This window comes from Ascaphus truei, chromosome 9 (genome assembly GCF_040206685.1).
Source record: "Ascaphus truei isolate aAscTru1 chromosome 9, aAscTru1.hap1, whole genome shotgun sequence".
NCBI classification, from domain to species: Eukaryota; Metazoa; Chordata; class Amphibia; order Anura; family Ascaphidae; genus Ascaphus; species Ascaphus truei.
This window is the reverse complement of record NC_134491.1, coordinates 27,294,114-27,307,938: the sequence shown is the minus strand read 5'-3', so window position 1 is coordinate 27,307,938 and position 13,825 is coordinate 27,294,114. Positions and strand designations below refer to the sequence as shown.

At 47.7% G+C, this 13,825-nt stretch overlaps 1 protein-coding gene across 5 annotated transcripts in view; it reads right to left on the bottom strand.

The window, feature by feature from the left end:
* Positions 1–13,825, bottom strand: part of SCUBE3 (signal peptide, CUB domain and EGF like domain containing 3) — a 56,626-nt gene that overhangs the window by 6,775 nt on the left and 36,026 nt on the right. For 3 of the 5 annotated variants that reach the window (XM_075614059.1, XM_075614058.1, XM_075614060.1), the window contains 12 exons: positions 11,790–11,906; positions 11,397–11,519; positions 6,288–6,404; positions 5,610–5,732; positions 5,126–5,242; positions 4,869–4,976; positions 4,468–4,578; positions 4,107–4,268; positions 3,501–3,704; positions 1,352–1,564; positions 605–772; positions 90–251 (listed from right to left, as the gene is read on the bottom strand). In XM_075614059.1, the coding sequence (XP_075470174.1) occupies positions 90–251; positions 605–772; positions 1,352–1,564; positions 3,501–3,704; positions 4,107–4,268; positions 4,468–4,578; positions 4,869–4,976; positions 5,126–5,242; positions 5,610–5,732; positions 6,288–6,404; positions 11,397–11,519; positions 11,790–11,906 (1,725 nt within the window). The remainder of the gene's footprint in view (positions 1–89; positions 252–604; positions 773–1,351; positions 1,565–3,500; positions 3,705–4,106; positions 4,269–4,467; positions 4,579–4,868; positions 4,977–5,125; positions 5,243–5,609; positions 5,733–6,287; positions 6,405–11,396; positions 11,520–11,789; positions 11,907–13,825) is intronic. The other 2 variants (XM_075614061.1, XM_075614062.1) reach the window with 1 other exon arrangement.

The window sequence follows — 13,825 nt, the reverse complement described above, 5'->3', positions numbered from 1 at the left end:
GTATCCCCTTACTCTTGCACTGTATCCACTCCTGTCCTCTCTCCATGCTCCCTCCCCTTGTCCCCCCATGTCCCTGCCTGTTTCCTCACTTTTGCACTGGCTGACACTCGTAGAGCCATCGAAGTCCGTGCTGGAATTCCCAGGACAGGCGATGCAGAAATTCTGCCTGAATTCTGCCTGATAGAATCCAACCGCGCAGCGAATACAACGATGCAGAGACGTGTTATAGTAATGACCTGGGGAGCACTGAACTGAGAGAGCAAGGATAGGGATTGTAAAGAGGCGGAAGGAGAGAGAAATAGGGAGGGAGAGATAAAGAGGGGGAAAGAGGGGAACGGCAAGAGAGATAGGAGAGAGAGGGAGAGGGAGGAGGGGAAAAAAAATGTGTTATAATAGTGACCATGGAGTGTGGGAGAGTGAGGGGGCAGAGTATTGGGTGACTTATTCTCAAGGTGCAGAGACTGGCCTGGGGAGGAATCACACAGAAAGCAGGGGGTATACAGACAGTAATTAGAGTGTCATACAGGATAGGAAGTTACTATTTGAGGACACAGTGGGGGTGGTGGCAGGTGAGTGTGCAGGGGTTGAGGGAGACTTCTCTCACCCTTGGTGTCACAGTCCTGAAAAGTCATGGCCCCTTCATGTTTAGTGCTCAACCCCCCTCCGCAGGGGAAACAGTGCATGCGGCCCCCCTCCAGCTGATACGTGCCACGTGGGCAGGGCTGGCACGGTCTGTACCCATCCATGGAGAAGTGCCCGGGGGGGCAATGACCTGTAGAGAGGGGAGGGAGGTTAGTGCAGAGGCTGAGGGTGTTAGACGTCTCGTGGAACGAGGGGAGGTCCTGTGGATTTCCCAAGGTGGGCTTTTGGGATGGCAGGAGGGGGACACATTCATCCTGTGACGTCACATATTTGGTGGGTAAGGACAGGGGAGCGCAACCTTTCAAGGAAGAAGAAGAGCCTTTTTGTTTTTTTCTTTGGCGAAAATATTTAAGAACAGCAACACATGCATGAATATGAATACACCTCCACAAACATTCATAATACATAGATACACTGTACACACACACTAGTCATGGACTGTGAGAAAGCCATGGATGTCTGGTATCAATTTGACATATTGTGGTTGGGGGCAGGCCACACATGTCTCAAATGTATCAAAAGGGTTCTGGGGTCTGGGAGAGAGCCATGGATGTCTCATGAATATGGGAGGTGTGCCAAGAGTTGGAAGGGCTCCATGGACATCTTGGAGGGGTCACAAATGTCTCATGGATTGGGAAATGGTCTTAGGCTTTGGGAGATAGTGGGGAGTAGAAGTCTCACGGGGCAGGAGGGCTGTCACTGAACTTACCGGTACAGGCCGTGATGTTGGTTGCTCCCGATGGCCCAGTTGCCTCCGCTCCAGGACAAATGTCACATGAAAGCTGTCCCTCCTTCTCCTGGTAGGTCCCCTGGGGGCACGTGTGACACTGATCCATCTGACCGTGGTAATACGTACCGGGGGGACAGCTGGCTGAGAGACAGGCAGAGAGAGCGCTGAGAGACAGCGATGAGGGAAAGAGTGCTGAGACAGCCATGAGAGAGAACACGGAGAGACAGCCATGAGAGAAAGAGAGTACGGAAAGAAAGTCATCATGGAGACCGCTACAATAAAGAGGATATCCTGGGAGACAGGCAGAGAGGAAGCCATGAGAGAAAGCTCTGAGACAGCCATGAGAGAAAGCTCTGAGACAGCAACAAGAGAAAGCTCTGAGACAGTCACAAAACAAATACAACACAAAAAAGAACACACCACTCACTCAGAACAAAATACAGAGATTTTAGTAAAGTTTTTTGGGAACGCCTAATTGACAGTCACAAAAAAAAGCACAAGAGAGGCAGCCAGAGAGTGCAAAGAGACAGGCAGACAAAAGCACAGAGACAGGCAGATGAGAGAGTGGGCTGAGACAGCCACGGGAGATAGAGCATGAAATAAACAATCACAAGAAAGAGCGCTGATGCAGGCAAACAGAGCAAAGAGGGACAGCCATGAGAGAGAGAGTTAGAGAGAGAGAGAGAGAGAGAGAGCATTGGGACAGCCACAAAAAGAGTTTGGAGAGACAGTCACAAAAATAGAGCACAGAGACAGCCACAAAAGAGAGAAAGAGCGCTCAGTGACAACCACAAGAGATATCCACAAGAAAGTGATGAGACAGCCATTAAGAGAAGGCCACATGAGAAGAGTGCCAATTGACAGCCATGAGAGAAAGAACACAGAAAGACAGGCAATCAGAGAGCACTGACAGACCGCCACAATAGAGAGCAACGAGAAAGAGAACTGAGGGACAGCCACAAGAGGGAGTGCCAAGAGACAGAGGGGCCTATTCTCTAAATCCCGATATTGCAAATGTAAAATGGTTTGGAAATGGCATGAAATTTGACGCAAGTAAAATGTGACGGCTTTGCAGTATTTATTCAAATTCTTGATGCACGGTTTAAAGTCTCTATCTATTGCATGACATTTTCTCCCGACTTGCTGCAATACCGGGCGGAGACTGACACAGATCTTTCCACTACCTATTGCATGCCATGCATAGAGGCTAGAACCTGACGTGCCACCTCCAACCCCGGGACCCCTAACTCCATCACCCACCCCAACACACCTCACAATTCCTCTCTATAGGAACGGCTTACAGCCTTATTAGCTACCGTTGGTTAATAGGGCGTAGGCTATAAAATGTAACCAACGTTAATCAAAATCATATGCCATGCTTTACTAATTCTTTATGGCGTGCAATGGATAGATAGTTAGGATGAGGTTTAATAATTATTAACACCTTGTGTTCCATAACGGACATAAAGAAATGCATAATGCATGACTTCTATGGATAACAAGGAGTTAATAACCCAAACCTTTCATCTGAGCTACCTGGGAAAATATGCTCATTTGAATATGTAAAATACATACAAAGGGTTTAAATTCACTTATCTCCCAGGTTCCTCAGGTTTGTTCGCACGTGTCTCGCCTTTTCTCTCTAGCTAAAGGCTTATTTCGCCTAGAGGGAGGCCCCATTTCTGCCCGCGCGTTTATCGGCGGTCTGCAAACTCGCAGCTTAATGAATAGGTTGGAGAAATGAAATGTGATGAGTTTGCCTTATTTCCGTACAAAAAAAAATCGCTTTACAAAAACCCTTAATTCACAGTAAGGGTACACGATAGGTCCTTAACCTCTAGAGTGCCCCGATGACGTACCAGGCATGCCAAGGGGACCGTATGTCATGGGCACTTGCTCGTTTCCTAGAAGCAGATCAGGCTGCCCACTCTGATAGAGCAGCCAGGCTACTCGAAAAGGGAGCTGAGCTCAGTTTCCACTATCTGGGTACCAGCCACGCCATGTGATTATGCCAGGATTTGCACGTATATGCACTTATCAGAATGTAATGAATAGGCCCCAAAGAGAGAGCAAAGGCAGGCACAAGAGAGAGTCACAGAGAGCCAGTCAGAGATCCCTTCTCTATTACCACATTTGCCCCCCGTGCGTTGCTGGCCGGGAACGCAGGACTCTCCCCTTTCGGTGGCCGTGCGCCCCCTCTGGGCCACCTCATACTCCACGCCTGCCACACGGATTACGAAGCGCTCCTGATTAATGGACTTCCTCAACGATTTCACTGCAGACTTCAACCGGCGCTCTAACCGCTGGCGGAGACACAGAGTGCCGCAGCCCGCTGGGAGGAACATGTGACGTGGGCACAGATGAGGGAAGAGGCTAAACCACTACTTTTTATTCACAAACCCGTCAGTCATTGTGTCATCCTAGTCACTATTTTCCCAATCACTGTCACCCCAAACCAGGATCTCTGTGTCATCTCTACCACCTCAGTGACCATGTCACCCATGGAGCACTCTGTGATCCGAGTTACGGTCACCTCAGGTAGAGTATCTATCACTCTTTTGTTACCTCAGTCAGTCACTATGTCACCTGTACATTGTGATACTTCTGTCACTTTAGAAAGGCCCTAACTGTGTCACATAAGTCACTGTATCACCTCCCCCTGTCACCTCCACTGAATCACCTCAACCAGTCACGGTCTCCCAGACATCGTCCTCTCCCGCTGTCACCTCCTCACCTGTGACCTCCTCTGGTCTGACCTCAGCCTCAAACTCCAGTGTGATTCTGGTGACCTCCTTACTAAGCGCGGAGCGGGAGCGGCGGCCTCTGGCCTTCCATGAGGAGTCACACCTCAGATGGACAAATGTCACTTGGCAGTCTGAGCAAGGGACAGTCCCACCTAAGAGAGAGAGGGAGAGAGAAAGAAACAAAGAGAAGGGAGGGTAGGGGAAAGAGGAACAGGGAAGTAGAGAAAGAATTTCATACAGGCACAGAGAGATTTATCTCTCGCTCACCCTCCCTCTCTCATACTCTTCCTTTCCCCCCTTTCCTTCCTCTCTCTGTCGCTCTCACGCTCTCCCTTCTCTCCTCCCTCTTACCCCCGTGTCTCGTGCTCTCCTCCACTCTCGCCCTTCCGCGCGCTCTGAGGCTGCACCTGGAGTCTTTGAGTTTGAAGGATGCTCTCTGCTTGAGTGGGGGGGTCAGAGTCTCTAAAGGGAAGAGCAGAGGGAGACTAAAACCAGAGGGAGGGGGATGGAAGCACGGAGGGATACAGGGGAAGAGAGGAAGGGACAGACGGGAAAAGAGGGAGGAAACAGAGGTAGGAGGTGCAGAGGGAGGAGAACGGCGCAGATTGAAGCAGAGAAGGCACAGGGGCAGGAACGAGAGGAAGCAGAGGGAAGGAGAGGAGGACATAAAGGAGGATTGGGGGATTAGAACTGTGAGGAAATGTATGAGGGAGGTGTCAGGGAAAGGGGATTATGTAGGCGGGTCCTGTTACCAACGCAGTGCTGGCTGCTGTTGCTGTTGCTGTTGCTGTTCTGCTTTGGGGGAGCTCCAGATCTGAGTCCAGGGATCCCACAACTCACAATGTAACTGCTGTCTGACTCTGTAGAGAGAAGAAGACACAGAGAGAAAGATGAATGAATGGAGAGAGAGAGAAACAGAGAGGATTGAAATGAGAGAGAGGGAGAAAGAAAGGAGACGAGAGGGAGGGACAAAGAGACAGAGAGGTGACAAAGGGTGACACTGGGTTACCTGGCAGGAACAAAGTCTTGGAGGTACAGCTGAGGGAGCAAGTTTCCTTCTTCCCATTTCGGCTGCAGGTGAGAGAGGCACGAGGGGGAGTGACCGAAGAGGGGCACCTCACCAACTCTGGGGAGGGGGGGCAAAGTGATTATCAACACTGCTGCTCCTCTCTGTATTGTGTCTATACTAGATTGTCAGCTCTTCTCTCTGTATTGTCTATTAGATCGTCAGTTCGTCTCATCCTCTCTGTATTATGTCTATATTAGATTATCAGCTCTGCTGCTCTTCTCTCTGTACTGTCTGTATTAGATTGTAAGCTCTGCTGCTCTTCTCTCTGTACTGTCTGTATTAGATTGTCAGCTCTGCTGCTTCTCTCTCTGTATTGTGTCAGTATTAGATTGTCAGCTCTGCATTTCCTCTCTTAACTGGAGCTGTATTAAATTGTCAGCTCTTATGCTCTGTTATTAGGTTGTCAGCTTGGCGGTTCACTCACCTATACAATCCTTGCGGTTCCAGTGCAGTTTGGACCCGGGCGGGCAGGTGCACTCATACCCGCCTGGGTTATTGACGCAGCCATATTTGCACCCTCCTCTATTGATGCTGCACTCATCCACATCTGTAGGGATATTGGATTGCAAGCTCTGTAGGCCAGACATTTCCTAACTACTAATTCAACTTAACTTAACAATATGACCAGCAAGCTACTTTTTATTCAAGCCATGGTTAATTTGTCTTTATCCCCAAACACCATGGGCGCAAACTATTTCCTGTGTAAGCCATGGATAATCTTATTTTGCCCTTAACCAACATGGACATCAGACTACTTCTTGTGTAAGCTATGGTCAATGTTTATTTTCCCTTTAGCAACATGGCCATCAGGCTACTTCTTGTAAGAGCCATGGTTAATATTTTTTCCCTTAAGCTAAACGGCAGCAAGACAACTTCCTGTTCGAACCAGGTTAAGTAGAGTAAAATTTTCCCTGATAAACATGGCTACCAGGTAGCTTCCTGTAAGATCGTCACTGACTCAGGAAGCTGCTAGACTGACATATTTTGGCCATTCCAGGAGCAGACCTATAAAGCCCAACTTTGGAGTTGAGGATCCCTCTTTACCAGACAGACTGGATCCAGCAGCAAGGAAACCAATCGGAGAGTGGCACGGTGACCTTACCTCCACAGTGAGTGAGCCCGTAGAGGGTGTAGCCCTTGTGACACAGACACTGGAAGCTTCCAGGGGAGTTGACGCAGATGTGGTCACATGTCCTATCGAAGGAGCACTCATCAATGTCTGAGGGGGAGGAGCGGAAGGTTAGAGGGGGAGAAACGAGGGTTGCAGGTGTTATAATTTGGAGCATTGTATAGTCTAGTGTCATCAGGCGTAATACAATATATTGGGGCATGCCGCAGATTATCCTCCATAAGCTCATCAAGAGCGGGGCGGGGCAATTTTTGGTTGTAACATATATACTAGGGTGTATTTGAGGATGACCCTTTTACTGTCGCTCTAACAAGAACTGTGTGGTATATATGAGGGTGTCGCATATATATGGAGGTGTGGTGTGTTTTCTGTATAAATATATATATACACGGTATATATACACACACTGATAAGAAAATATCAGATGAAACAAAGCAGTTACTGAGGAAACAACAACAAAGTAAGCAATGGTAAGAATTGAATATGCAGAGCTGTGTACAGGCATACCCCACTTTAAGGACACTCACTTTAAGTACACTCGCGAGTAAGTACATGTCGCCCAATAGGCAAACGGCAGCTCACGCATGCGCCTGTCAGCACGTCCTGAACAGCAGTACCGGCTCCCTACCTGTACCGAAGCTGTGCGCAAGCGAGGACACTATAGAGCATGTTACACATGTGTTATTTACATCAGTTATGCACTTATATGACAATTGCAGTACAGTACATGCATCGATAAGTGGGAAAAAGGTAGTGCTTCACTTTAAGTACATTTTCGCTTTACATACATGCTCCGGTCCCATTGCGTATGTTAATGCGGGGTATGCCTGTAACACGATCTGCAAGCGTATAACTGAAGATCTAAGAAAATCTAACTGTAGTATGGTGAAGACGACTATTGAAGATAACAGAAGCTTAAAGATGACAAAGCAGTGACTCCTCATAAAGAGATTTGGGAACTTCTACATGCAAATGTACAGTACAAACCACAGGGCATCAATTAAGCAGAGGAAGAGCGAGTGGAAACTAGTGGTGTACCGAGTACCCGGAATCACCCGGTACCCGGCGTTACCCGGCACATTTCCAGCTACCCGGACATTAGCCGGACCCGGCAACTGAGAAGTGGGCTCGGCGCCGGATAATGTCAGGGCAGCTGGAAATAATCTTATTACTTACCTTTCAGCAGGCGTGGGACAGCAGGACGGGAGCGGAGGTGTCAGAGGAGGAGCGGGCGGGTGTGTAGGTGCGGCGGAGGTCGGGACCGGAGGTGTTGCAGAGGTCGGGAGCGAAGTTGCGGCGGAGGTCTGGAACAGCGGGTGGGAGCGGAAGTGTTGCGGAGGTGCGGCGGAGGTCGGGAGCAGGCGGGAGTGGAAGAGGAGCGGCGCACAGGATCGGAGGACGGGAGCAGCGGAGGTGCGGCAGACAGGAGCGGAGGATGGGAGCAGCGCAGAGGCGGCACACAGGAGCAGATGACGGGATCAGCGGAGGTGCGGCACACAGGAGCGGAGGACGGGAGCAGCGGAGGTGTGGCGCACAGGAGCGGAGGATGGGAGCAGCGGAGAGGCGGCGCACAGGAGCGGAGGACGGGAGCAGCGGAGGTGCAGCGCACAGGAGCGGAGGACGGGAGCAGCGGAGAGGTGGCACACAGGAGCAGAGGACGGGAGCAGCGGAGAGGCAGCACACAGGAGCGGAGGACGGGATCAGCGGAGGTGCAGCACACAGGAGCGGAGGACGGGAGCAGCGGAGCTGTGGCGCACAGGAGCAGAGCACGGGATCAGCGGAGGTGCGGAACACAGGAGCAGAGCACGGGATCAGCGGAGGTGCAGCACACAGGAGCGGAGGACGGGAGCAGCGGAGGTGCGGCGCACAGGAGCGGAGGACGGGAGCAGCGGAGAGGCGGCGTACAGGAGCAGAGGACGGGAGCAGCGGAGAGGCAGCGCACAGCAGCGGAGGATGGGAGCAGCGGAGAGGCGGCGCCCAGGAGCGGAGGACGGGAGCAGCGGAGAGGCGGCACACAGGAGCGGAGGACGGGAGCAGCGGAGGTGCGGCACACAGGAGCGGAGGACGGGAGCAGCGGAGGTGCGGCACACAGGAGTGGAGGACGGGAGCAGCGGAGGTGCAGGCAGGAGCGGAGGTGAGCGGAGGAGGAGCAGGCGGGAGCAGAGGTGCGGCGGAGGTGGGGGGAGCGGAAGAGGAGCGGCGGAGGTGGGGCGGGCGTGTGGTGATCTGTGCAGGCATTAAGGAAACGAGCCGCGCGGTAAGGGATTCCTGCTGTCCCCCGCCGGCTGGAGGACACTGTCGCCATGTATGTGTCAAACCGGTTAGCCGGGTACCCGGCCGGGTAGAACCATTGATTGTGGCCGGGTACCCATTACCCGTTTTTTTTTTTTAAATCGCTACCCGGTTCAACACTAGCGGAAACCATCAATGATGTACCAGTGTTTCTAACAGAAGAAGTGTCAAGGGCAATAAAACCCAAGCCCTTGGGGGAGATGAAATTACAACTGAAATCTTAAAAGAAGCTGATGAAGAAGAGAAAAGCCTTGCAAACATCTTTACCTGCTGCATGAAGAGCAGGAAATCCCAGAACAATGCCATAGTTATCCTCATCCACAAGAGAGGAGACAAAGAAGACCTCAAGCACTACAGACCAATCAGTCTACTTCCAATCACTTACAAGGTTTTTTTTACCAAGATATGTAATCACTAATAGGCTGCAACTCTGGACTTTGCCCAGCCCAGAGAACACGCAGGATTTCACAGTGGATGCAACACAATTGAGCACATCCAAGTTGTACAATCATTGATATCCCGAAGTACTGAATACGTTCCACCATTCAGTTTAGGATTAATTGACTACAAGAAAGCATTAGATTCTGTTTACGCCTCAGCTGTTTTAAATGCATTAAGAAGACAAGTATTGAATACATTGGTATTACAAAGAACATTTACAAGAATGTTACGCCGATCATTAGTTGACATGAAAACACAAGCAAGATAAGGATAAGTGTTGGTGTGCAACAGGGAGACACAATGTCACCAACGCTTTTCACAGCAGCACTTGAATTGTTGAACATTGAATTATTAAGAAAGAGAAATCAAAATCAACGGCAAATGCTTGAGGCACCTCCGATTTGCAGCTGACATTGGTATTTTTGCCACAAGTTCACAAGACCTCCAGCATCAAATCATAGATCTGTACAAAGAAAACAAAGGACGTGGGCCTCCATATGAGTCTCAGCAAGTCTAAATTGATGTTCAACTAATGTGTCAACTCTGCCAAGATCAAAATAAACATTTTAACAGGGTGGGTCCAAAGAGAACCCAAAAAAGTCCTATATCTAGCACTCGTTGTGGCAAAAAGTGGGTGAGTAATTACTCCATGAGATATGAATATCCCTAACAGAATGGTCAATGACCAGAGGCTAACGATCAACTGACATATATTAACACATATATGTCCACATAGGACTAAAAGTGAAAAAACAATAGCGTTTTAATAAACATATACAATTAAATAATGAACATATAATGTTCATTATTTAATTGTATATGTTTATTAAAACTTTATTCTCATGGAGTAATTACTCACCCACTTTTTGCCACAGCGAGTGCTAGATATAGGACCTTTTTGGGTTCTCTTTGGACCCACCCTGTTAAAATGTTTGCATATTTCCTATAGCACCCTGTTATTATTAATACTTGTTATTAGTATTAGGCTGAGCGGTATGGTCCCTTTTTTCGGTTATTGTAAGATCAAAATAAATACTTGGCCAGAAAGTATCACAGGAAGGGAACCTATTGAATGAAATCCATAGGAGAATGAAGATGGGATGGGGCGCATTCGGAAGAAAGAAGACAATCTTTCAAGGGATCCTGCCACTGTGCCTCAAAAGTAAAGTGTCCGACCAGTGTATTCAGCTCATGCTCACGTATGGATGTGACACTTGGAGCCTGAATGTGCAGATATTTCAGAAGCTTTACCGAAAGAGAAAGGAAAAAAAGAATGAATGGGTTTGGAAGCAAACAACGGTCTCGGCATCATCACATGGGTGAAGAAATTAAAATGGCGGTGGGCCGGACATAGTGCAAGAAGAAATTACCATTGTTGGACAGATTGTGCTCAACTGTATTCCAAGAGATATCAAAGAACGAATAAGACAAGCAAAATAAGATGGAAAGATGAAATCAAAATGTATTGTAGGAACATGATAAAAATAGGCTTGTGATGCAGGTGCAGGACCTGCATCGCCACAGCATCACACGCGGAACAAGAGACAGTCCTGTTGGCGAACATTTCTCTGACTCTGGCCATAAGATGAACGATCTGAGGGTTGCCATACTCAAAGGTAATCTTAAAACCCCGAAAGAGAGACGGTTGCATGAATACAAATTTATGCAACTGTTCGGGACACTTAGCAGTGGCCTAAACAGAGATCGAAATTTTATGAGTCATTACTGACACCAGCGAACTCTCTTCCCATGAGCGCTAAAGGCCATGTCTGTACATACTGTGCTATATGTATGCACACACAGCTGTCTCTCACACATACCAATACTCCTTATTTTTCCATCCCTATACACCAATAGGGACCACATAGTATCCACACACACTTTTAGTTGTGCTACAAACTCTCACATTTCCACACCCACCCACACCATTTATATCCCCTCTCACTCCACACACACCTTGTGTAGAGCACTGTTTATACTGTGGGCTCTCCATTCATTCTTATTCACACTGATACACATACACACTCTTTCTTCACTTGCTTTCAGTAACCCTTTGACACCTCTAGCCATAAAACACATCCACATCGGGGGAAGGACCAGCACAGATAACATTCCAAGAGACACTGTTTTTAAGTAATCCTTGCTTCATTCATTGTAACATCGCCGGAAGAAGAGATCAGTGTATCTCGAAAGCTCGCACAAATAAAAGCATTTCGTTAGCCACAGAACGGTATCATCTATTTATTTTTTGATTATATATATACATATATATATATATATATTATGCTATATATATATGTGGCTGTGGTATGTATTTATGTATGTGTATGTATGTGTATGTATCCTTACCCTGGCAGCCCCTCTCGTTGATCAGCAGTTTAAAGCCCTTCTTACAGCCGCACTCGAAGCTCCCGACTGAATTGCGACAGATGTGATCACAGCCCCCATTATTCAGACGACACTCATCAATATCTGGGGAGGATGAGAGCGATTGTGACACCATAACTCTATAACATCACAAATGTGTGACATCACTGTGAGCTGTGACATCACAACCAAGTGACATCTTAACACATAACCCAGTGACATCATAATCCAGTGATATCAAAGTGAGATGTGACAGATCAACCATGTGATGTCATAAGAAGACACCAATCTGGAGTGGGGTCAGCGGGAGGGGGTTAGAAATCAGGGAGAGTGTGGGAGGGTTCCTGGGTGGGGGAAAGGTTGTGGGGTATTTACCTTTGCAGGTTTTCCTGTCTGGCTGTAACATGAAACCCATGGGGCAGCTACAGTGGACACCCGTCAAAGCATCGTGACATCGACTGTCACAGCCACCATTGTTCACTGCGCAGGTCTCTACAGTGGAAGAGAGAGAGGGAGAGGGAGAGAGAGAGAAAGGGAGAGGGAGGAAGAGAAGAGGGGGGAAGGGGAAGAGAAAGAGAGAGAAATGGGGTCAAGAGAAAGAAGGGGTGTGAGAGAGAGAGTAAGGAAAAGAGAGGTCGGGAGATGGAATGAAAGAGAGAGGAGGGGGAAGTGAAAGAGAAAGGTTGAGAGAAGAACCCAAAAATTAAACCATTACACTAGCTGCCATTAGTGGCACCCCATGATACAGCCCCCTGTTGACTCCCCTTCCCCACCTATATGCCCCAGCTACAATAGAAAACAACATGCCCATCCTTCCCTTCCCCTCTCCCCCCCACACACACACACATTTTCCCCTGATACAAAGGCACCCTCCCCAGTCCCCAGTAATGAGCCAGGACAGAACAGAATTCCTGCGGACATCATACAGAGGGTTAGTTGCAAGGCAACACCAACAAAAAATGTGTCAAAGGGAGAGTCCCCGGCCCCTGATACATATACAAACGGACATACACAGATACACACAAACACATATATACACACCCACACACATATATACATACACAAATATTATATTTACACCCACCCACCTATACACATACAAATATAGACACACACACACACAAACACACACACATATACATACATACATACATACATACATACAATCAGACATACATACATACAATCATGTGAAAAAGAAAGTACACCCTCTTTGAATTCCATGGTTTTACATATCAGGACATAATAACAATCATCTGTTCCTTAGCAGGTCTAAAAATTAGGTAAACACAACCTCAGATGAACAACAACACATGACATATGTCATGTGTCATGACATGTGTCATGATTTATTTAACAAAAATAAAGCCAAAATGGAGAAGCTATGTGTGAAAAACTAAGTACACCCTTACTGCTTCCATATGAATTAAGATGCTAAGTAGCAGACAGGTGCTGCTAATCAAATGCTCTTGATTAATTGATCATCAGCAAGTGTGACCACCTCTATAAAAGCCGAAGTTTTAGCAGTTTGCTGGTCTGGAGCATTCAGGTGTGTGTTAACAGAATGCCAAGGAGGAAAGACATCAGCAATGATCTTAGAGAGGCAATTGTTGCTGCCCATCAATCTGGGAAGGGTTATAAGGCCACTTCCAAACAATTTAAAGTCCATCATTCTACAGTGAAAAAGATTATTAAAAAGTGGAAAACCTTCAAGACAGTTACCAATCTTCTCAGGAGAACGCCTCTTCTCTCTAAAAGAACATGACAGCACGGCTTACGTTTGCAAAGTTGCATCTGAACAAACCACAAGACTTCTGGAACAATGTCCTTTGGATAGACGAGACCAAAGTGGAGATGTTTGGCCATAATGCACAGCGCCACAACTTGGCGAAAATTAAAAACAGCATATCAGCACAAACACCTCATACCAACTGTCAAGCACGGTGGTGGAGGAGTGATGATTTGGGCTTGCTTTGCAGCCACAGGACCTGTGAACCTTGCAGTCATTGAGTCAACCATGAACTCCGCTGTATACCAAAGTATTCTAGAGTCAAATATGAGGCCATCTGTCCGAGAGCTAAAGCTTGGCCGAAATTGGGTCATGCAACAGGACAATGATCCCAAGCACACCAGCAAATCTACAACAGAATGACTAAAAAAGAAAAGAATCAAGGTTTTGCAATGGCCCAGTCAAAGTCCAGACCTCAACCCGATTGAAATGCTGTGGCTAAACCTTAAGAGAGCTGTGCATAAACAAATACCCACAAACCTCAATGAACTGAAGCAACATTGTAAAGAAGAGTGGGCCAAAATTCCTCCACAACGATGTAAGAGACTGGTAAAGTCATACAGAAAACGATTACTTCAAGTTATTGCTGCTAAAGGTGGTTCTACAAGCTATTGAATCATAA